This window comes from Trachypithecus francoisi, unplaced genomic scaffold (genome assembly GCF_009764315.1).
Source record: "Trachypithecus francoisi isolate TF-2019V2 unplaced genomic scaffold, Tfra_2.0 Contig00196, whole genome shotgun sequence".
Taxonomy (NCBI): domain Eukaryota; kingdom Metazoa; phylum Chordata; class Mammalia; order Primates; family Cercopithecidae; genus Trachypithecus; species Trachypithecus francoisi.
Genome location: NW_022680504.1, coordinates 177,123 through 202,046, shown reverse-complemented (window position 1 = coordinate 202,046; position 24,924 = coordinate 177,123). Strand labels below are relative to the sequence as shown.

At 52.5% G+C, this 24,924-nt stretch overlaps 1 protein-coding gene across 1 annotated transcript in view; it reads right to left on the bottom strand.

The window, feature by feature from the left end:
- Window positions 1-24,924, bottom strand: part of CABIN1 (calcineurin binding protein 1) — a 167,750-nt gene that overhangs the window by 42,291 nt on the left and 100,535 nt on the right. The window contains 3 exon segments of the mRNA XM_033199874.1: window positions 4,324-4,437; window positions 18,859-19,190; window positions 24,734-24,916. Of these exon segments, the coding sequence (XP_033055765.1) occupies window positions 4,324-4,437; window positions 18,859-19,190; window positions 24,734-24,916 (629 nt within the window).

The following is a 24,924-nucleotide window of genomic DNA, read 5'->3' as shown; positions in this document are numbered from 1 at the left end:
AATACACGGACGCTCCTGGTGGGTGGCATGCCTGGAGAGAAACAATTACAGGAGGATACAGCCTTCCCCGTATCCTCCTGTAACATCCCTTATAATAAACTGGGAAATGTGTTTCTCTGAGTTCTGTAAGCCACTTCAGCAAATTAATCAAACCCAAAGAGGGGGTTGTAGGAACATCAACCTGAAGCCAGTTAGTTAGACATTTCGGAGGCCCAGACTTGTGACTAGTGTCTGAAGCGGGGGATGTTCTGAGGACTGAGCCCTCAACCTGTGGGATCTGATACCATCTCCAGGTGTTGAAATTGAGCCTGGGCAATATAGTAAGACTCCGTCTCTACAAAAAATTTAAAAATTGGCTGGGCATGGTGGTGCATGTCTGTAGTCCCAGCTATCTGGCGGGCTGAGGTAGGGCCCCCAAGGGCCTAGGTGACAGAGCACAGTGCTATCTCTTAAAAAAAAAAAGATAATGTTGGAATTTAATTCAATTAGAGGACACCCAGCTGGTGTCTGCTACAGAATTGATTGCTTATTTGTTGGTGGGAAAAAATCTGCCCCCGACTTGGTCACAGAAGTCTTCTGTCTGTGTTGACTGTTGTGTTGGTGTGAGAACAAAGGAAAAGGGGTTTGAGTTTTTCCTAAACTACAACTCTCATAATTTTCAAAACTTATCATTAAAAAATAACAGAAGTGCCCCCCACCCAAGCTCTAAGGATGACAGGCTGAGCAACACAAAGGCTGGGTAGTGTGGATGGCCCAGGACAGTGGGTTGAGAGGGATAGGGATTAGGGTGCTGATGTCCCCAGCCTCAACCTCCCTCTACTGCCTCTCAAGGGCCAGCACCCACCTGCCGCTTTGCCTTCTCCTGGACTAAACAGTAAACTCCAGTGCAGGCTAGAAGGGAGGTGAGCCAGTCTGCTCATCCCAACGTATAGGCCATCTACCAGAGACACAGCCCCAATCCAGCAGAGTCAGCCAAGGCTGCCCTAAATGCTCCTTCATAAACACGTTAGTATGTAGTTTCCCCAGACTTGGGAATATGCCAGATCAACTTATGTGCTGAAAGTGTTCAGGAACTGCCCAGCATTTCTTGACATGCTGGACACTAGGCATAGCTCAAGGAGCACAAGTAGCCCAAACCTATCTCTAAAGAGAAGAGGTAAGAAAGCAGAGGAGGACAGAGGCCCCAAAGGGTGGTAAAAGCAGCAGGTCACTGGGAAGCATGGAGGAACGAACAACTGTCCTGGAAGAGGCAAAACCACCAAAACACCCAGTCTGGACTGGGGTGGCCCTGATCTTCAGGGGCTTCCAGCTGCAGGGATGGCATTGCCTATGTGCCAGGCCTACATGGGGCTGTACCAGCCTTCCCTGCCACAGGCACACAGCCTCAGACTGCTTTTCTGCAAGACTCATTTTGGAAGGTCCCAGAAACTAAGGAGAAGGTGCAGGGAGTGAGCCCAATGGGAAAGGGGCCTGTAGCATGTGGCTGCCAACTTGGATGTGCTCTGGGGAGCAGCCATCTGGCAGGCCAGCTTCCCTAACTTTATCATTAGAAAGGCTGAGGTCCTACCCTAAGAGGAAGACATGGAGGTTGGGTCCTTCCTTCCAATATCACTGCATAGGCTTTAAGGGCAAAGCACCAAAAGGAGAGAGGAAGAGAGGGAGGGAGGGAAACTATTTTCTTAAGTACCTACCATGTGCCAGATCCTGTGTCAGAAATATTACCCCATTATCTAACTTGATTCCTACAGTTACTCTTCAAGGCAGGTAATAGAAGCCCACTTTCAAGGTGAGGAACCCAGGACAGGGAAATTAAGCAACTTGTCTAGCTCTAACTCTAGTCTATCAACTGCAGAAAAACAGATTTTCAAAACACTGACAAAGGGCTTATTTCATTGATACATAAAGAGTTCTTATTAATCAATAGGAAAAGGACCAATAATCCACTAGAAAATGAACATGAAGGACACCAACTTTTGGATAGAAGTTAAAATTAGCATAATGTCACAGTCAAGGAAGTGCTTCACAGGTGAAGCACTGAGCCTTTGTGTGTGTGTGTATGTGTGTGTGTGATGTATTGTTTGTAGTAAAAAAGACTGGAACTAATCTAAGTGTCCATCAGTAAGGAATGGGGGGCCGGGCACAGTAGCTCACACCTGTAATTCCAGCACTTTGGGAGGCCGAGGAGGGCAGATCACTTGAGGCCAGGACTTCAAGACCAGCCTGGTCAACATGGTGAAACCCCACCTCTACTAAAAAAAAATACAAAAATTAGCTGGGCGTGGTGGTGCGGACCTGTAGTCCCAGTTATTTGTGAGGCTGAAGCAGGAGAATTGCTTGAACCCAGGAGGCGGAGGTTGCAGTGACCCAAGATTACGCCACTGCACTCAAGCCTGGGTGACAGAGCAAGACTCTTATCTCCAAAAAAAAGGGGGGATGGGTAGATAAACTGTGGGACATCCCGATGTTGGGAATACTATGCAGTAGCTATCAAAAAGAATGAGTGGCTATCAAAAAGAATATTGTGAGAAAATACAAGGGGAAGAAAAGTGTGTGCACTTTTGCCTTTTGTGCACATCTATGTGCACTAGCTTGTAAATGGGCAGATGCCCTCTAGAAGAGCACACACATGGGACAACAAACGGTTTCTGTTGTGGGGAAGTAACTGTTGCCTGGGCATGCAGGTGAGAGGGCACCTCTCTTTTGCAGCAAATCCCTTGGTATCATCTAGATTGATTACCAATAACACCTCCTACTTGTCTATAAAATATCAAAACAGAGAGGGTGGGCAGATGCAGGGCTTTCAGGATCTGAAGCTCCTACTCTGACCCCAGAAGACCACATCCTGGGAGAGGAGCCATGGGCCCAGACACTCCCACCAGCTGGCTGGCTCTCAGTGGGGACCTGCCTGCCCACGTACCCTGAGAATTGGCCTGTTACACACCCCCAGACCTGAAACCTGCTCTCCTCAGCTCCTGTTCAGGCCAACTCTGCCCTTCAGTTTCTCCATGAGTAACAGGGAATCAAGGAAAATATAGAAGAAACCAAAGCTCAGTGGGGATGAATGACCTGCCAAAGTCACTCAGCTGGGAGCTGGCCATGCTGGGAGGGGCGGTGGATAGGTAAGGACTTGGAGGTAGAGGGGAATGAGGGGCCAGCTGTCTCCATGCAGGGCAGAGGAAATGGGGGAGGGTAGATCCAGGTGGGGTGTCAAGAGGAGCAAATGTAGGTCTTTGGGACGAGAGGCAGGCAGGCTCAGGTGATTGGCCCTGCCCTGCTCAAGGAGTAAGTCTCTACCTCACAAGGAATATCAGGGCTTAAGTGCGCTGAAAGCCCAATATTGGTCTCACTTTTTTTTTTGAGAGGGAGTCTGGCTCTGTCGCCCAGGCTGGAGCGCCATCTCGGCTCACTGCAACCTCTGCCTCCCGGGTTCAAGCACTTCTTCTGCCTCAGCCTCCTGAGTAGCTGGGATTACAGGTGCCTGCCACCACGCCCAGCTAATTTTTGTATTTTAGTAGAGACAGGGTTTCACCATGTTGGCCAGGCTAGCCTCAAACTCCTGACCTCAGGTGATCTGCCTGCTTCGGCCTCCCAAAGTGCTGGGATTACAGGTGTGAGCCACTGCACCCAGGCCCCACTTATTTTTTGTTTGTTTGTTTGTTTGAGACAGAGTCTTGCTCTGGTCCCCCAGGCTGGAGTGCAATGGCATGATCTGGGCTCACCGCAACCTCTGCATCCTGGGCTCAAGCAATTCTCCTGCCTTGGCTTCCCAAGTAGCTGAGATTACAGGTGCCCGCCACCACGCCCAGCTAATTTATGTATATTTAGTAGAGATGGGGTTTCGCCATGTTGGCCAGGCTGGTCTCAAACTCCTGACCTTGTGATTCACCTGCCTCGGCCTCCCAAAGTGCTGGGACTACAGGCGTGAGCCACCGCGCCCGGCCCACACTTGTTTTTTAAGCAGTCAGAATCTCCTGCATGCTTGAGACCATAGGAGGAGCTGCTCCAGCAGGAGGAGGAACCTGGGCCTGTACCCCTCTCATCACTGCCTGTGTGGCCCCAGAATACCTGGGGCTTTGGAGAACATACCAAGTTCATCCATGCCTCTCCCCACAGGAGGTGGCAGTGATTTGCCAGAAGTCGCTCAGCAATCATAGCCCTACACCGGAGTCTGGCTCACTCTCAACTGCACCACCCTGCCTGCCCTCTGAGGATGCCACAAACCTGAGGCCCTGGGAACACCCACCTAGGGGGTCAATTCATGCGCCTTCAGTGAAAAGCAGTGGCAACAAACAGTCTTGGAAATCAACAAGGCAAAGTACTCACGTTGAAGAAATTGGTCTTGTTCCTCTCGCAGAAGAGCCCCTGTGCCGGCATGTGCTGCAGTTGTTGCCACGGGATACTGCTGCCTAGCAACACGTCGCGGGCCCACTGGAGGTTCTGGGGAAACAAGAAGTAGGTTGGAAGTGAGTGTGTGGGCTGCTCAGGGCGCCCACAGGGAAGGCAGGCGGTCCCCTCCTTCCTGGCTGCACAGCAAACCACGATGAGCAGCAGTTCCTGCATACATTGATTCCACAGCTCCAGGCGGTTCTGGCCGTGGGCTTTGATCTTCAGGCTGTGGGATGCATTTTCAGAACTGATCTCTTGCCCAGCACCACTGGTTTGGGAGTGTAGTCCTTGACTGCCCAAGATGGGGACTGACAGAGACCCCTGGCCTGACCAACCCTATAAACCTGCCACATGGACCCAGTACCCGCCTCTGTCAGGGGCCCTCCACAAGTCCAAATAGCAGCTTTGACTTATTTGTCAGGAAAGGCATTCCTTATTCATGGCCAGTGGTACAGGTGCCTTAGGCTCGGAGGGCCAGTCTGTGGCCACAGTGCTTAGGTCAGTGATCTCTGGGCAAAGAGCCTCTTGGTGGAATCCAGGCCCAGGGGAGAATGGTGTAGGGTAAGAGGGTGGGCGCAGACCTGGCTGCCTCAGCCTTCTCTGGGGCCTTCTTACTGGCCCATAGAGCAAGCCTTCCCACCAGCTGCCTAGCCAGCCCCTCCTCCCTCTCTGGCCTTCACCACAGCAGCCAAGCACCTTGCACTGGCCATCTTACTCCACCTCAGGACCATGCTGTCCTACAGGGAAAGGGCTGGCAATGGGCAGAGCTGGGCTTGGCACCTGGGACTGCACAATGCCAGACCCTCTACCCTTTCCACAGTACCCACTGTCCCGGCCAATCTGTCCTCCCCTCCTGCTCAGGTCCCTTGCTCACCTTTCCCAGCACTGGGCGCAGGCCTTCATCACCTTGCACTCCAGCTGCTCCGAAAGCCCTCTCACTTCTTGGTCTGCAAGCTTATCCCACTTGGTCCCATTCTGCCCACTGCTGGCCAGGCTCAGCATATTGAATTGTTCCCCCAATCATCATGAGGCAAAAGTGCAAATCCAGCTCCCTGACTGGCTGGCTGTGGGGCTCATGCTAGCCTGCCTGCAAGCCTTTGCTTCGGTCTCTGCACAGAGGGCTACCCTTCTGCCCCCACCAGGCTGCTGTAGGGACTGAGGGCTGCTCCCCAGCACTGGGCAGGGCCCAGGGCTTTATGTAGGAAGCTCCATTCACTGTGAGCTTCCCATCTGCTGAGGGACCCCCTACCTGCCCCTCCCTGAGGGGAAGGAGAAACAGGCAGAGGGAACAACCTGGGCAGCGAGAGGGTCCTCAGACCCTGGTGGCAGGCTCCCAATTGAGAGCAGAGGCCACTTTGCTCACACTCACAGAAAACAGTAAAATATCCAGTCCTGACCTTCAACTTCTGAGCTCCAGCACCCTAGGAGGAACAACTTGTAGTTTACTTTCAAGTGTCTCCAGCAGCTGGGCACGGTGGCTCACGCGTGTAATCCCAGCACTTTGAGAGGCTGAGGCGAGTGGATCACCTGAGGTTGGGAGTTCGAGACCAGCCTGACCAACATGGAGAAACCCCATCTCTACTAAAAATAAAAGAATTAGCCTGGTGTGGTAGCACACACCTGTAATCCCAGCTACTCAAGAGGGTGAGGCAGGAGAATCACTTGAATTTGGGAGGCGGAGGTTGCAGTGAGCCGAGATTATGCCACTGCACTCCAGCCTGGTGACAGAAGTGAGACTCCACCTCAGAAAAAAAAAAAAAGGCCCCAGTAATGCCTGGCAGCCATGCTTTGGAAAGCCCGCTTCCCGGGCCACTCATTTGAAAGCCTCTTGAGGCTGGTTCCAAGTTCTCATGTAATACCTCCCACCTCTGCACCCCACCCCACCCTATCCCAGGCCACATGCCCCTGCTCCACAGCAGGTCCAAGGAGGGAGGGTCAGCTGCAGACAAACTGAGTACAGGGTAGGGAGAAGGGGTGGGGGTTCAGGTATGCTTCATTAAAAGGAATAAAATGAAAGATTAGCTCAAAGACTAGTAAGTAGAGCAGGGCTCCAAGAGGAAGACGCAGGTGGGTCTCAGGAAGCCCAAGAAAGGGGCTCACAACCTGCATCAGTGCTCAGCCATGACTCACTGTGACAAACTTGGTTCAAAGTCTTTCCCAAAGGAGATCTGAGAGGTTCAGCCCAGGCAGGTGTCCATCCTGGTCTAATCAGTCATAGGTAGACTCAAGAAGGTGATGTGGGACACTGTACTTTTTTTTTTTTTGAGACAGAATCTCACTCAGTAACCCAGGGTGGAGTGTAGTGGTATGCTCTCAGCTCACTGAAACCTCCAAGTCATTCAAGTGATTCTCCTGCTTCAACCTCCTGAGTAGCTGGGACTACAGGTGCCTGCCACTATGCCTGGCTAATTTTTGTATTTTTAGTAGAGATGGGGTTTCACCATGTTGCCCAGGCTGGTCTCGAACTCCTAACGTCAAGTGATCTGCCCGCCTTGGCCTCCCAAAGTGTTGGAATTACAGACATGAGCCACCGTGCCTGGTCCGTCACCTACACTTCTAATACCACTGTTGAGCACACCTGACCATGGAGGTAGGCTGCAAAGGAGACCTACCTTTCACCCAGTCTGAAAAGGTCAGGGAGGCTCTGGGAGAAGGTGATACCTGGGCTGTGGTTTACAAGGCTGTTGTGGGGATAAGGGACTCACTGAAGCAAGTGCCCAGACACTGGGGACAGTCAGGGCCTAGCCAAGGAGGTGGAGGGGATCAGATGTGGCTGCCCATAAGGCCAGTGGGGAGCCAGGGGACTATGAGGCAGGGAGTAAGCACTAAGACCAGGGGCTGCGGAGCCCAGAGCAGAGACAGGCCGCCTAGGGCACTGAGCCTATGCATACCCTTCCTCTCCTCTATGGCCCTGGCCTCAATGCTGTGGCAAACCACTCCTCCAGCTCCATGACCCAGGGCACAGGCCTGGCCTGAGAAAAGTTACCCAAGAGTCATGACCCCAAAGCTGCTTCTGGGGCTCCTCATGAACTTGGAAAAATGTCCAGAAGACCTCTTTAAGTAGCAGCACTTGAGGCCAGCGGGAAGAGATTTGAGAGCCTGGCTTGAAGAGGCATCTCCAGTAGCCATCATTTTCCTAAGAATACCAAGAAAGTAAAGCCTCAACAAAGATTTCCTTATGGCTGGGGATACAAGAGAAAGCACTGAGGCCAGGATGGAGAGAGTCACATAGACTTCGCTTCCCTGCCCAGCTGCCTTGTTGTAGGACCTGTGACCATGGGATGGGAATGGACATTCCTCTCTGGTTTGTTTTCCACCACTCCACCTGCACCAAGCCAGTCTGTCCCCCAGATAGGAGCACAAAGGGAGAAGGCAGTGGGAGAGGGTTCTGGGGCAAAGGGTGCAGAAAGCACTAGCCTGTCAAACCCAACCTCGATTATAAATTAGCTTCCCGCAGACCTGGCTACTGTGTACTGGTGGAGAGTGTGCTTCTCCAGCTGTCTCCCGGGCCCACCAGAGAAAGAGAGCTGATCGATGCTAAGGCACAAAGTGTCCAAATAGCTTATGGGGGCCCTTAGCTGATTCATGCCTGAGGCCCCAGATAGGTACTGACAGCGAGGGCTGAGACCTGTCTGGGGAATCATGGGTGCCAGGCTGGTGGGGTGGGGGAGGGGACAGAGACTGTGTTGGGCCCTTGCTGAACCTCTGCAAGGGGGAAGGGGATCTGACTTGCACGGTGCACCTGCAGCTTTGTGGTGTGGTGTGGTGACATAAGACAACATGATGCCTCCTGGGCTGAGCACAGTGCCATAACCCCTCACCTCACAGAATTGCCAGTTTACCAATGAGGAAATAGAGGCTCAGAGAAATTCAAGAGCTTGCCCAAGGTCCCAGAGCCAGGAAGTGGCAGAGCCATCCCTGGAATCTGGTCCAGGCTACAAGGAGTCTGATGTCTGGGCTCTTCCCCTGACCCCCGACCTATCTACTATGGGTGGGCAAGTCACTTTACAAATCTGCCTGGGCATGTGCTGTGTGCTGAACACTGAGCCAGCCATCATGGCCTCATGCAACCTGTCACACTGCTGGCTCACAGGCACCTCTGAGAATGGGAGGAGGCCCATGGAGCCACTTACCAGATAACGGCACATTTCCCTTGGCTGCATGGGCCCTGAGGCTTATGCATATAGACCCTGCTCTGACAGAGGGCAGATGGAGGGCTGTAAGGTCCTGAAGAGAAGTAGGGCAAAGAATCGCAGATGCATACAGGCACCTTATGTCCTCCCTTGCCCACTATCTGGACCATCCCTGCTTCACAGCAGAAGGCAGAGGGGACGTCTAACTCCTCTGCTTGAAGGCCTTTGGGCTGCACCTGCCTCAGGGCAAGAGTCAGCTCCATGCCTCAGTCTACCTGCCTACCCGCTGGCTCATCTCCCCCACATCCCCCAACCCCTCTTTGTGAACAGCCCTCTGGCCACACTTGTTCCCACCTTGGTCCCTGCAGGTCTCTCTACCTGGTGCTATCTCACCTTTCCCCCTGATGTTCCCCTGGAATACTATACCCATAGCCCCATGGCCACCTTAAATAGCCTTTCCACTGTCTCGCAGATGGGTCTGCTGTCTGGCCCCACTTCTCTATCAGCCCTATGAGGGCAGGGACACAGTCTGACTTTACTGATGGCTCCTCCAGGACAAGTCTAGTTTGAAGCTCACAGAAAGGGTGCAACAGATGCCCACAGGAAGAATGAAAGGAAGCTGAGCAGTCTGACCTTTCATAAAATGGGAAGGAAGTGTATGTCAGGTTGAGGGAGGAGGGCAACAGCCATGGGGCATGAGAGGGGCTGCTTGGGTCCTGCCCAAGGCCAGGGTGCCAGCACTATGCTCCCTGGGGCCAGCTAAGCAACAGTCCAAGCCCTTGAGTTAACCTAAATGCCAGCCTCTGCCCACTAACTCGCAGTACTCCACCAGCAATCGTTTCACTACAGCACACATTGGGCTGACTGTCACAGCTCCTGGAACTCCCCAGGCTCACTTTCCCTTTGCACAGGAAGCAAAAGCTTGGGGTGAGGTGGCTTGCATACCTACCTGTAGCCTTCCGTGGGCCCTGCATGTAGTGGGGGCTTGGCAAAGCCTGTTGACAGCTGGAGATGGGAACACAACTACTACCCTCTGGGGACACCTGCTGTCCCAAGATGTGCAAAGTTGGAAGGCAGACCTGATCCCAGGTGCTATCTGCCACTATTGTATGGTGGCCTGGAGGATGTGCTCTGCCTGTGTCACCCAGGGTCTCTGCCCCCAGGGGCTGTCTCCTTGCCACAACCAATGATGATGTTCCACTCACCACTTAACTAACTCCTGCCTCACAAACCCACAAGGGACAGATGGCAGGGGTCAGACAGGTCAGGCTCTACAACTCCTACATAGTGACTCCAGGTGTGCAAACTATCTGGTGGGGATCCTGGAGCAGTGCCAGCCTATCTGCAAGACCAGCAGGGCTCCACAGGCTGCTAGGAAGGTGGCTATGGACCTCAGCTGTGCTCAGCCCTTCACCTAGCCATACCTCAGGCATTGGCATGGGGGCACAGATGGTGCTCACGGGTTCCATGACAAATGGAGGAATCAGGAGTGGTGGAGGGCTTGGCCAGGGAAGGCCTTCTGCAGCCTTTGGAGCCACCCAGGACCCCTTGTCCCATGCAAAGGGGACTGGCTGGGAGCCCTTGGAGTACAGTGTTCTATAGACCAGAGAAAGAGGAGTGTGTGGCTACCTGCTGATGGGAGACTCTAGTGGGCTGCTGGGCACATCCATAAGCTGCAGACACATACTTACTGCAAACTCACCCCAGCAACCTAGGACATGAATATCCCCAAAGCTAGACCTGGTAGACTTAAAGCCAACCACTCCTGATACTTCTAATCATGAAAAATTATAATTAGAATGTCTATGTTTGGATAAAGCCAAATATTAAGGATTTAGTGTAAAAGCTGTGCCCCCTCCCCCCGGCCCCGAGAATCCTGTGTGTGGTCATTAGAAGTCATGCAATCAAAGAGTTTATGAGTACATGGGGAGCACGAAAAAAGCAGAACCATATTTGCATACGTTTCTGTGTGTGTGTGTGCGTGTGTGTGTGTGTGTGTGTGTGTGTAAAGAGAGCAGGCAGAAGAAAGATGGAAAGGAAATGTACCCAACAGTCCTGAGAGTTGCCTGGGGAGGGAGACTCATGGCAATAGTTCTCAATGGGGGTGGGAGTCTGTCCCCAACGGGGCATCTGGCAATGTCTGGAAACATCTTTGGTCATCACAGCTAGAGGAAGGCTACTGGTATCTAGTGGGTAGAGACCAGGGATATTGCTGAAAGTCCTGCAGTGCACATGACATCCCCACAACAGAGAATTATTTGGTCCCAAATGTCAGTAGTGCCTCAGGAGGGAACTCTGTTCTACATTACTCATATATACTCATATATATATAACTGTTCTACGTTACTCATATATATATATGAAAAGTTAAATACATTTGTTGAAGGTGATAGATGTGCAAACCTTCTCAACTGATTCACAACATTAGTCAGAACAGAAGCAGGATATCCGCATGACTGTCTGTGGACTGACCTTGACTTTTCTCTTTCCTTCACATCCCACAGGCCCTGGGCCAAAGAAATGGGGTCTGATTGGGCTAGTGCTGCCAGGCTGCTACTCGTCATACCTCATCTAAATGGAATCATTCAGTATTTGTCTTTTGTGACTGGCTATTTCACTTAGCATTATGTCCTCTAGGTTTCCCATGCTATCTCATCCATTGATTCAGCTCTTCTGTCTGAATCCATCTAGAATCAGACTACTTCCTGATACCCTGCTGTGGTCTCCTCCCATCTCTGCTGCCACACTGACTTTTTCTTTACCTGTGTGGACACATTCTCAAGCGCCTGGGTCTCTGACTACTGGGTGGGTTTAACTGAGGGAATCTGATCAGAGCACTCACTCCTTGAATTCCCTCCCTGTGGAGTTGATGTGGGGCAGCCATCAATGGCCAGCCCCGATGGGCACTGCGGTTGGCCCAGGGTACCACACTCCTCCTCCCTTGTGAATTCCTACTCTCTGCCTGGGCCTGTGTAAGTTGCTCCTTCATTAAGTGCTCTTCAGACTTTCCTGTTAGATGGGGCCATCGGTGTCCTGCCAGGCCTCTGACGAGCCACCCCCAACTCACTCTTTATATATCAGCCCAGTAGTCACACTCAGGTCACATGGAACCTCTCTTCTTCCACAACCTTGCGACAGAGTTTTTTTTTTTTTTTTTTTTTTTTTTTTTTTGAGACAGTTTTGCCGTGCTGTGTTACCCGGGCTGGAGTGCAGTGGCGTGACCTCGGCTCACTGCAACCTCTGCCTCCCAGGTTCAAGTGATTCTCCTTCCTCAGCCTCTTGAGTAGCTGGTATTTCAGGCACCCAACACCCACCAGGTTTTGCACTTTTAGTAGAGATGGGGTTTTGCCATGTTGGCCAGGCTAGTCTCAAACTCATGACCTCAAGTGATTTACCTGCCTTTGCCTCCCAAAGAGCTGGGATTACAGGTGTGAGCCACCATGCCCAGCCCTTGCAACAGCTTTAACCTAATTCAGGATGATGTTCCCTCAACTCTTCCCCTGCCAAACCAGGCCCTGAAAGCCTCTGACCGCATCTCCTTCCTCTCTCCTCCTTGCCCATTTAGTCACACCAGCTTCCAGCAGATTCTAGTCACACCAAGACTGTTTCTGTCTCTAGGCATGTGTGCTGGGTGTATGTCCATCTGGAAGCCTCTCCCCCAATATCCTCATGGCCATCAGGGCTCCCTCACTTGATTCAGATCCTTGCTTAGACAGGTCTTCCCAATCTCCCTGTCTAAAACGTCACAATCCCGCCTCTAACCCCTTACCAAGCTTCATTTCTCTTCCTACTCATCACTAGCTGCCCAATGTGTTCTCCCAGTGAGCACACAATGCTGTATCCCCAGCACCTCAAACAGGAACCTCCTGCGTGACAACCACTCAGTAGACAGCTGCTGAATGAGCAAACCTGCAGAGATGCACAGAAAACATGCTGGAGGGAGCACATGAAACACAAACACTTCTGCCATGTCACGGCTTGTGGGACAGTTGTGGGTAGTTTCATTCTCTTTTCCAAGCTTAAACAATATTATTGGTAATAAAAGCTGCTGGCAGAGTGCTTAAACCTATTCAAACGGTTGAAATCTGCATTTCTTTGCAGGAGAGAAGACCAGGCCATTATGGGGGCAACCTGTCCCACCTCCTCTGGCCCCTAAGGGCCCAGCAGAATCTTCAAACCATGAGGCAGACAGACTTTGAAATGCAAAATCAAGATTCCTAAGTTGAGAAAAATATCAAGTTCTCCTTTTGCAAACTATACAAACTAAAGCTTGACAAGAATCTGATTGGTTGGGATCTGCCACAGCTCATGACATCCACGTGAGGCAGGGCACAACGCCATTTTGTGGAAGGACATTTTATGTCCACAGAAAGGAAGCAAAGGTTAAAGGCAGGTGAACACCCTGCTTTGTGGCCAGCATGCCCTCCTGGTGCCGGGTTCTACTATCTGTGTGGTCCTGGCTCAGTCAGTGTGAACTCAAAGCTCACTGGCTCCCCCCGAACACTTGTCTGCGAGCACAAAGCAGGGTCTCAACAGCAGGCCCTCATACCTACTCCAGTCTGATGGCGCAGGGCCCACTTCAGAGGCCCTCTCATTTAACCTGCACGATAGTCCTGACTTCTACGGGTCCCCCACATGAGCCAGCAGCACAGGCAGGTGGGGATACTGTACTCACAATAGGTGGGCAAGGGGTGGGGGTTCACAGCCAGCTGACCTGTCCTTTACCCAGGCTCACACCAGAGCACCAGCTGATCTGGAAGTCAAAAGTCAGCAGACTCCCTGGTGATCCTTTAGCTGAGCACACAGCACCATGGGGTCCCCCTGGCAGGAGTCTGTCTGTAACCAAACCCTGGGCCTGGGCTCATCCCATATCGGTACTGGGCCACAGAAATGGGGTCCGACTGGGCTAGCACAGCCAGGCTGCTACTCCTCATACCTCATCTAAGTGGAATCATTCAGTATTTGTCTTGTGACTGGCTATTTCACTTGGCATTATGTCCTCTAGGTTTCCCATGCTGTCTGATGTGACCGAATTTCCTCCCTTTTTAAGGCTAATATTCCACACTGTTTTGATGAGCATGTTATAGATTTGTAGTAAGTTTTGAAATTGATTTGTTTTTGTTCAAGATTGCTGGCTCCAGGGAACATCTTATAACTAACCCCCTCTGCCCTGAACCCCTTGCAGCAGAAGTAGCAGGAGGTGAAGGGGCTCAGCTCCCAGCTGAGAAGGAGGCAACTGGGAGAGCAGGGTAGGGGTGTCTATGCATTGGCCTTCTTCCTGGACACCCATCAGTAAAGGCCAGAACCTTCACGACAAGAGGTGTCTGATACCATGTGCTGTCTCTCCTGGGGTGCCTCTCTGGGCTCAAAGAGCTAGGTTTCTATGGGTGTAGACTCAGGCCTCAAAATCTTGGTGAAGATTGTGATCCAGAGACTAAGTGATACAGTAGCTAGAATTAGGGCCCTTACAGCTATCAGCATAAATGATCATCCCCATCTAAGGTGTGCACAGTGTGCAGGGCAACAGGTGGACTGCCTTGGGGTTGTCCAGGGGCAGCCTGTGTGCAGCAGTGCCAACCTTGGGTGGGAGGGCATCCTCAGGCAGGCAACAAAGGTCCCTCAGGACAGACCTAGCCCTTGGCCACTATCCCCCAGGCAGGGAGCCCTCAGAGGGCCTGGCAGAGGAGCAAGGAGTCATGGGAGATGCTGACACTGAAGAAATGGGCCTCACTAGAGGGGTGAGAAGGACTGTTGGCTGAGGGCAGGGCAGGGTATGTTGGATATTGCCCCAGCACTGCAGCCCTCACCTCATTACCACAATAATTCTTTCATATCACTATTATTCTCATCGAGGAAAGAAGAGCCCTGGACCTCCAAGAGTTCCCATGCAGAGCCAGGATCTGAACCTAGGTTAGGCCAGCTTCAGAGCCCACATTCTCTCCTCCTCCCCAAAAAGCCCTGCTGTCAGCAGCTAAGCAAGTGGCACACTGTGCCCTGAAGGTGGTTTCTTTGCAAGGCCTGGGCAGGCAGGGCCTCACCTGGAGATGCCTGTGAAAGACCCAAGGGTTCAGGAGTCAACCACACAACTCCAGACAGGCTCTGCTTGTGGGCCCCTTTGAAGAGGCAGACATTGGACGCTCCAGTCCACCAGTGAGCTGTGAAATGGCAACAAGAAAAAGGCACTGCCAAGCCCACAGCAGGATTTTATGAAGAAACTTGCTGCTGTCAAATATACACAGCGGGAAGTGTTTGTTACCAAACAGCTGTGTTTAGAAAGTGGTAACTACTTCCCAGTTAATGGTTCCACATTAGTCAGTGACAACATGGAGTTGTGTCCCCCAGATCCGTGAACAAGCTGCTGCCAGCAAAGCTGACATCCCAGGTCTGGGCAGAGCCACATGCAGCCCCCAGGATGGCATGCCCCAGAGCAGCAGGTAGGTCTTGACTTAGGCTCTCAGGGGAGCCAGGTGTTAACAACCTGCATTCAATTTGGTGGTGGTAACTGGTGCTCAGCAAAGGTTTCTGGGTGAAGCAAACACAGGAGCCAGCAGGAACCACCCTAGACTCAGCATATGCAGGGTCTAGAATGAGCTCAGTGGCCCAAGGCTACCTGAGGCACACTTGGCACCTGCAGAGCTGCCTCCTGGAAGCAGATCTGTGGGTAGGCAGTGTGGCTGTGGGTAGGGAGTGTCTGCTGCTTAAGGGGTCTCTCTTAGATTCAAGACAGCATTCCATTTCTGAGAACCAAGGAAATTAGCCTGGGAATGCAACGAACAGAAAAGCTGGCAGAAACTGAGGCCGATGGCTATTGGGGGTTGTCTGGGGATACTGACATCAATGGTGCAGACAGCCCAAGGCAGCCTCCATCCCTGCTACTGGGTGGGGATGGCTGGGTCAACTGGTCCACCTACCCTGGACCATCACAGATGACCAAAATGACCTGGCAAGGGGGCATTCATGGTTAAGAGCAAAATGGCAAACTATGAGTGTGGACAGGGTGTGGGGGACAGTGCAGCAACTGGGCCAGCGTGAGATTGCCCAGGGCTGATGTCTGGCTCTGTCACTCAGCTCTGTGTGACCCTCAGACCAGGTTCCTAGATGCAAAGTAGAAGGGGCATGATCCCACCTCTGGGGCCTGGAGTGCCTGGTCTTGAAAGCACACAATCAACAGGGCGTGTGTACTGGAGTTGGGAAGAAATACAGGCAGGGCATCCTAAGTCCAAATATCTAAAATCCAAATTATTCCAAAATCTGAAACTTTGGTGCTTAAAGGAAATGCTCATTGGGACATTTCGGTTTTTTGTTTTGTTTTTTTTGAGAGGGAGTTTTGGTCTTTCGCCCAGGCTGGAGTGAAGTGACGCGATCTCAGCTCACGGCAACCTCCGCCTCCCCAGTTCAAGCCATTCTCCTGCCTCAACCTCCTGATTAACTGGGATTACAGATGTGCGCTACTACGCCTGGATAATTTTTGTATTTTTAGTAGAGACAAGTTTTCGTCATGTTGGCCAGGCTGGTCTTGAACTCCTGACCTCAGGTGATCCACCCGCCTTAGTCTCCCAAAGTGCTAGGATTATAGGCGTGAGCCACCGCGCCCAGCCTCATCGGAGCATTTGGGATTTCAGATTTTTGGTTTAGGGATGGCTCAGCCAGGTAAATATAATGCAAATATTCTAAGATCTGAAAAAAGCCAATATCCAAACCCCTTCTGGTCCCAAGCATTTTGTATAAAGGATATTCAACCTGTACTAGACCCAAGACAGCTAGTTTTAGGGTGGTAGAATTGTGGTTATCTCCCTCCAACTTTTAATTTTGACAGAAATACTGTTTCCTACTTCTAAAATATTCATCAAGAGAAGGGGCAGGCTGTAATAACAGCATTCTGTGTCTAGTGCTGAGCTAAGCAGCACTTTACATGCACTGGCTCCTTCAAATTCAACATAAAGCCATTTAGCGGGGAAGTGGAGGGTGGGTGGATGGGGCCTGTATCACCACTCAACTCTCCTCCCACCCAAACCTGCTGTCCCTCCCCACTTCCCTTGCACAGGTGCCAATTCCTAATAAACATTTTGTACCCGAAATTCCATCTTGGTATCTGCTTCTTGAGAAGGTACCCTGTAACAGGATGAGGAAGGGTCTGAGCTCACTACTGGGGACCACCAGATCCTCGTCAAAGCTGACTACAGCTGGAGGGGGCTGTATGGCTGCTTGAGGATGCACTTGAACAGAAGGACACCAGAGGTGAGGGAGGACTGGACAATGGTTACTAGTGTCTGTTCCACTGATGTGTGTGTGGGCTCTTGCAGTGGGCTGTGCTGCTCCCAAAAGAGGGAAGGGGTAAAGTTCCCAAAGCAATGGTGAGCCCAACAGAGTTCATATCAGCCACTGCCCCTCAGGCCCAAAGACAGCTTCAGCAGTGGGGACATGCTGGTTGGGGTTTATTAAGATCCAGGTCCACCAGGGTGCAGAAGGTCTGAGGTACAGAGGTAAGGTCCACTGCCAAGTGCAGGCTGAGCAGTGAGCAAGCCAGGCTCCAGTGCGGCACCAATAGCCAGGGAAGCCAGAGCTGGCCGTCATTTGCCAGCATGCACTGCACCTTGAACTACACACCAAAGCCCCAGATGATGAGACTCCCTCCCTCCCAGACCTGTGTCACCTGCTGTGCCCTGAGGAAATCAACCAAGCCACATGAGAATGCTGGTCACTGTGGAGACAGAGCACTTACCTTCTTGGACCCCTGTATCTAGTCCCCCAAGCAGAATTCTGTGAAGTGCCACTTCCTGCACATAGCCAGTGCCAAGCCAGGCCCCATCTCTTGGCCAACTGTCCATTCTGGTTCTTCAAACATTCCACAGAGGATGCTGGGGGGAACCAGCAGGAGATCTCTAGGAGGAGGACCTGAATGAGTCCTCACAGCAAGACCCTAAAGGTCACCCCTGTTTGCCCACCACACCTGGCCCTCTCTGGCCCTCGCCCACACCAATGCCAGCCCAGAATGGCCACCTTCCTGGGCTGTTTGCTCTGTCTGGGTGCTCTTCCTTCCTTCCAGACCAGTGCTGTCCCCTACAATATAGGTCTCAGCATAAAAGGTGTCTTCACAGAGGCACAGCAGCACCCTCACCCCTCTACGCACCCTGTTGTTTTCTCTGTGGTATTGGTCAAATGAGACTTGCTTTACTCATCTGCATGTTTTAATTTATTATTTATTATTTTTATTTTTGAGATGGAGTCTCGCTCTGTCGCCCAGGCTGAAGTGCAGTGGCACAGTCGTGGCTCATTGCAACCTCTGCCTCCTGGGTTCGAGTAATTCTCATGCCTCAGCCTCCCGAGTAGCTGGGACTACAGGTATGTGCCACCATGCCTGGCTAACTTTTGTATTTTTAGTAGAGACAGGGATTCACCAGGTTGGTCTCGAACTCCTGACCTCAGGTGATCCCCCCTGCCTCGCCCTCCCAAAGTGCTGGGATTACAGGTGTGAGCCACCATGCCCGGCCATCTGCATGTTTTTAAGTCTGCTTCCCCCTTAGAATGTAGCTACATGGGGCAGGACAACAACCAGGACACTCCCCAACACCTCCTGGGTGAGTGAGGAGAGACTGAAGGAAAATAAAGTCACCCCTACTATTGAGGCCCTGCCCAGGTCACATTACCTCCCCAAATCTAAACGCCAGCAGAAGAGGTCTGACTGGGAAGCCCCTGGAAGCACTTAAGCCTGGGGCACAGCTGTTAAAGATCGCTATATCATCTGCTTTCCAAAAAGAGCTGGAGGAGGCTGTTAGCACCCAGCCCCCATAAAGCAGAGGCTGTGAAGATGGTTTCGGCAGCTGCACCAGAGAGAAGAGCCCAGGGGCAGGGTATGGTAAGGAGGCCCCTGCAAGATGCAGCTGGAGAGATGGGGCCTAGGGCAAGCAAGGCCGGAACAGAGAGTAAGCAAGGCCCCTAGGGCACCTGGAAGACGGGCATGCTGTCGCTGAGATGATGCGTGAATGGCAGGGGTGAGGGAGCACGACATCAGAGTTTGAGTCGCTGCACAGCCCTCACAGGAAAGAGTAGTTGAGCTTATGAAATCCTTATCCCTCACCCCATAGCCTATCCCTGAGGCTGTGAGGCCCCCTACACTCCTCCCTCCATTCCTGGCTGTGACCCTGGGCCCTCACCACTGGGTTCCTTGGCAAGCTGGCCCACTCCTGGGGCTGGCCCTGCCTCCTGCAGCTCTCTTGCCCATCCCTCCCATGTGCTGCTACCATGAAGCTCCAATCTGTCTTAGCTCTGCCCACCAACCTTCAAAGATGCTCGGCTGCCTGGGAAAATCCAAGCCCCCTTGGCCCGGCAGCCCACTCACCCGGTGGGTCTTGCTATAGGTGTAGAGGAAGGCCAGACGGTAGAGACTCTTATAGTGCTGGGGGAAGCGACTCAGGCACAGGCGGAAGGAGGCAATGCACTGCTCTGTGAGAAACTGCCGCTGCTCCTCAGCACCAGCCGGCAGCCCCTGGGGGAAGGCCACTGGCTCCCCTGGGAGGTCCCCTCTCTTCTTCCCATCCCACAGGGTGGGTATGGATGCTGAGGGCTTGCCAGGGATGCAAGCAGAGGCTGGGGGTTCTGCAACAGGCTTCTGGACACCTTGCTCTGCAGCCCGGAAACCTTCTGTACTCTCCAATGGCTCCTCGTTTTTTCCTACAGTTGAGAAGAAGGAAAAGAAATCACCTTGGTTTTAGGCCCTGTCCATGCAGTGGTCTACCACCAGCGACGGAGGTGCCTCGGTGAGGTGACCAGCATGGCTGGACCAATGCCCTTGCTGAGTGGGTGCTGGACCCAGCAGCAGGAGGCACAGGGCCCGGTGCTGGCTCTGCCCCAACCAAGGTCTCCTGCTCCATGGAACAGACTGTCCCAGCTGGCATACAGTGGGGGACCCAGAAGCTACAGAGTGGGAGTTATGGGCTGGGCTCTGGGTCTTCCCCTCTGAACGGTGGCACAGGCTGTCCCACCTCTGGGGCCGGGGCATGGGGAAGCAGCCCACAAAGGGCAGGTGTTGCCACCACCATCATCAAATAAAACACAGCCAGGGTTCACAAAGTAGCACACCTGCTCCCCTGCTCAGTGCTCGGCCCACTGCCTGCCCCAAATCCCTCTCTAGGGTTGCTGCTGCTGTGAGTGAGCCAAGTGCTCCCACATGGGCCCTCAGGTGGCATGAGCCCAGCTCCTGAACACCCAGCCTTGCTCCACCAGGGAACAGGGGGCAGCAGTTCACATGAAGATAGCCCAGGCTAGGTGGTGGAGCTGCAGGGCTGGCCCCAGGATGATGACAGTGGCCTGGGTGACTTTGGGCTATATACCCTGAGGTGCAGGCTCCTTGGCTATAGAAGAAGAAAGCTGTCTGGCCCGGGAGGGTGGGACAGATGGAAAGGGCTGGGGAGCAAGGGACAAAGGCAAGGGGTCCTGTGGTCTGTGCCTCCTTAGGCACGCAGGAGCATGGCACACACCCTGCGCAGCTTGCCTGGAGGAAGCCAGAGAAGCAGCCAGCAGCACCAGCTCTGAGGTGGTGTGCTATGGCTGGGCCCTCTCCCTATTGTAGTAGTGGCCTGGAGACAGCTGGGGCCTGCTGGGGCAGGGCCGAGTGGGCAACAACCAAGGCCCCCAGTTCCCCACATGCTAAGTCGAAGCCTATCTGCAGACATCAGGTGTGTGGCCAGCTTGCCCACCATCACTATTCTCGTTGAGGAAAGAATCTGAGCATTCACTCCCTATGCTCCCCTCAGCCACCTGCTATTAGTCTGATCTTCCCTCTCTGCTCCCCTGCAGCCCAGCCCACCGCTCTCCCTCAGTGTCCTTGGCTCTCCACCATCACTCCTTCTCCCGGAGCCATTGCCCTTCTCTCTCCCTTGCATCGCTGTCCCCGGTGGTATTGGCAAAGAAAAGCCATAAGAGCATCTCCCCCCCCCCAAGCCCAGAGCCTACCACGGGCTGCCCCTCCCCCCACTCTTTGAGGTGGCCCTAATGACTGAATGCCAGGAGGTCCTAGCTCCTTCCACACTACACTGTCTTCTCATGTGAGCTCAAGAAGTTGCCTGCGTCCCACAGCTTAGGGCTGGCATCCATCTTACAGAGGATACCATCACTTTATTAAAAAATGTGCCAGGTTTCTAATGTGTTCAAAATGTGGCTCACCAAACAGTATAAGCCATAATAATGCTGGGATCAGCCCTGTGCTAGGCACGGGGGAGACAGAGGAATCAGATGATGATGCAGGCCTCTCAGCGGTTCACATCAGGCACTGAGAGCTTGGACACAAAGACACACAGAGCACAATTTTCATGGAAAGCAGGCAGAGGGTCAAGAATTCAGCCAGAAATCTTAGAACACATAAAGAGAGAAGAAAACAGCAATCCTAGACTGAGTTAGAAACCCAGCTGCAGGGAAGACCCGCTCGGGCGCCCCTCTCTTGGAGAGAGAGCTACTCTCTTTTCTTTCTTTTGCCTATTAAACCTAACCTCAAACAAACAAACAAAAAAACCCAAAAAACAACAACCCCAGTGCGGTGGCTCACGCCTGTAATCCCAGCACTTTGGAAGGCTAAGGTGAGATGACTGCTTGAGGCCAAGAGTTTGAGACCAGCCTGGGGCAACATAGCAAGACCTCATTTCTACAAAAAACATAAAAAATTAGGCAGGTGTGGTGCCACCTGTAGTCCCAGCTACTCGGGAGGCTGAGGCAGGAGGATCTCGAGCTCAGGAGGTTGAGGCTGTAGTAAGCCATGATTGCATCACTGTATTCCAGCATGGGCAACAGGGCAAGACCCTGTCTCAGAAACAACAACAATAAAAATCAGTTGCTTAGGGGTCTGGGTGGCCTAAGGGGCCCAGGAGAGATGGGGTGAGCTACCTTACCCACAGCATCCACTCCTACTGCTGAACAGGCCTCACAGGTCACTACAGCCCTCCATTGCCTTACTGGAAGAAAGAGGGTCAGAAATGCCAACAAGACCATACCACATTTTCAGGCCAGGACGTCCAATTGTAACCTAACTGCATGAAGATGAGAAAACTTCCTTCTACCAAGAGAAAGCAAGTAAAACATGTGTTCTGGCTGCTCCAGCCTAGGCCAGTGCCTGACGCAGGCTGGGAAGACTGGCTTGGAATGCTTGTGGTGCATACGCCAAGGCCAACAGAGCACAGGAACCATCTGATCCACATCAGTCCATGGAGGTCCTAAGAAGAATGAGGCACAGACATGCCTCCAGCTGACCCTCTGGACTGATGTGTACTGATGGCCCAGTGAACTCAGAGGGCCTGGTTATGGACGAGCCTGACCCGCAGGTGGCTACACATCTTGGCAAGACACCAACAGCTGAGAGGCCCAGACGGAAATATGCCCCAGCACGGACCTCAAGTCTGTCTCCTTTGACTTCTGAGATCGTCTTACTCAAACTCTTACTGGTCTGAGAAAAAAGCCCAGTGAGGGTGCTCTCCACAAAGGGCAGGCAAGATGGGCAGGAAGCTGGGCACTGGCAGGTCAACTGCCCCCAGGGCGGCCTCCCCCCCACAACCATTTATCACCCCATCCTGCGTGTGGTACACGGGCATCGTCACTAGGCCTCTACTTGACCAGAAAGCGGCAGATGTAGCCAGTCTGGCATGCCCTTGTGTCCACTGCCTGGATCACAACAGGTGGTTGTCAACTCTGCTTTGGGTTTTACCCTCTTGCCCTCAGAATGATATAGAAGAGTGAGCTTGTGTTTAAGTGATGAAACTGTGGACAACTTTCTTCTAAATTAAATAAATAAGTCTTTACTCTTGTGACCTTCATATTTTAGACTTTTTTTTCTTGAAGGTCTGCCCCCTGCAAAGGTGAGCTTCAGCTAGCTGCAACAGTCACTTCTGGGAAAGGCTCTTTCCTCAAGGTACCTCGGTCAAGGCCAGAGTGGAGAAAGACAGCTTCTGGAGAATTAAAGGAAGGAGGCTGGTCCTTAGGCAGTGTGACAGCTTGTGGGAGGGAGGGAGCGCATCTCAGTGCCAGGCAGGATGTGGCTGTCAGATGTGTTTCTGCTTTCCCTCGGTACCCAGTGCGTGGTACAGATCTAGACCTGTTGTGCCCCGCTGCTTGATAACAAATACAAAACGCATGAGCGAGGGCCTGTACCCCATAACATTAATGACGGAGGAAGCAGCAGGCTGGTGATAGGACTCTCCATGAGGGCATGCTGGGAAGGCAAGGGGTGTGGAACACACTGGGGCCTGCACTGAACACCGCCTAGGCACTGCTGTCCTGGCTTTCTGCAGAGAGGCCAAAGGCTGCTCAAGCACTGCAGACTGTGATGGCCAGGCTACTACACAATGGGAGTCCAGGGGAGTGCGTGTTAGAGACCACCACTCACCAAGACCAGGCCTGGAGGAGTGCTCTGCTCTCAGAACTGTGTGCTGGCAGTGGGCATCGGAAGCATTCCCTGCCATACCTGCTCTCCCAGCAGGAAGTTGATCAACTTCACCACCATGGTTACCAAGAAAAGATGGACTTAGAGAGGAGGAAGCCATGGAAGCAAGAGGTTTCATTTCATGCTTATCAGCTATTGTGGTGACCTTTGGTCCTACCCTAACCTTCTTCACCAATGGCCAGCCCCACAAACTGTCTGCTTAAGCCACTGGCTCTAATGGAAGGAGGGAAGAGGCAGGATGCTCTTCATGAGTCTAGAAGGGCCTGTGTAGGTTGTGCCAGACCAAAGCCAACTCACTCTCTGCTTCGTTCCCCCAATACCCATGTCCCCTTCCTCATGTAAGTGGGAGAGAAGTTCATGATGACACAATAGCATCCACAGCAGTCACGGCTTGACAGTCCACAGAGCACACATGGTGGTCCTTACTTGTCTAATAAGTTTAAAAATCTTATTTTTAAGACCAGAAATGCTGTATTAGAGTGTTAAGAGTGTAAGTTACCTTTTTCCTTCCCATTTTAAACTTCCTACAGTGTGTTTATATCAGTTACAGAATGTCAACGCTGGCTGGCGACAGCATAGTGACTGCCTGGTGAGAGAGTGGGGTGGTGGCCTCATCTCTCTATGAGCACCAGATACAAGTAAATCCACATGGTAAGTCCTCCATTCTGTGCCCTCTTATCTAGTGTCTCTACCAGGTGTCCCCTAATGCGGATACTTCCAACCTACTGGGGATGTGGTCTCATGCCCTTTTAAGTCCAGCCAGGGGAGGCTGGCAGGGAGCAGAGAGCTGGGAGAGATCTTCCTTAGTGTAAACGGCTCTGGCTCCACTGCCACACCTATGTGTGAGCTCCCATCCAGGGCTTGCTCTGAGACTTCCCGGGACAAGGCCTGGATCCCTCAGGGAGGCAGTTTATCACCAACGTTTTTCCCCATCCATCCATCCCACCTGGAGAGGCAGCATGGGGTAACGGTTAAGGGCGTAGACTGAGAGGGCAAATTCCAGACTTCTGAATCTCAGATTCTTCAGCTATAAAATGGGAATAGTCATTATGCTTTTTTTCTAGGGTGCTTGGGAGAACCAAATGAATTAACACAGTGCCCAGCACAGAAAAGAGTACAGGGCTGGGTTGTTGTTATTACTGTTTGAGAAACACCTGTAAGTCCTGGCCCTGGCCGGAGCGGGAAAGCTCTCAAATCCACAGCTGACCAGCCACAGCTCAGAGTGGGGCCAGGAAAGCTCCAGCCTGCCTGTGATCTCCCAGTAAGCCCAGATGTGAGGCTCTGCCAACTGATTTCTACAAAGGGGGCCTGGACCCCCCAGGAGAGCTGGGCATATCCCCAGGCTTAAATCAGGGCCCCCTTCCCCCAACCCCCAAAAAAGGGAGATTTTTCCTGAAGACCTCATATGATTCAGACTGAAAAGAAAACACATTTGTGACATTTAGGATCCAAAGACTTAAAATAACCATTAACCAAGAAAAAAAACAGAGCACACTGATGTCACAGACATAGCTTTCCCTGGCTGGGCTGTGAGGGTCATAACAACAAGAAGCATCCCTGAGCACATGTGGTGCTGGGCTCTGTGCGCATCCTCAGGAGCTGCCTCCCTCAACCCTCACAACCCCAGGGAGGGCACTGGGACCATTTCCATCCTACAGGGAAAAAAACGGAGGCCCAGAGAGTAAGCAACTTGCCCAGCCAAGGTCCCTGGGCCACAAAGCCTTCAGCTCTGCCCAGATTGCCACAGGACATCAAAGCGGTTCTAATTCACCGAGTTAGAGCTTCATACCTCTTTCTTCTGTGGCCCCCTGAAGGTCTTTACCCGTCCCTCCTGCTTGGGAACTGAGAACCGGCAGCCTCTTCTCTGTGTAGGCTTTCCTGGAGCCTTCCAGTAAGCTGGTGGGCTCATTAAAGAAGTCCTGCGTTGAGCTGGAGTCTGAGAGTGCTACGGCTGTGCTGTCCTGGCTTCGGTCTAAGGGG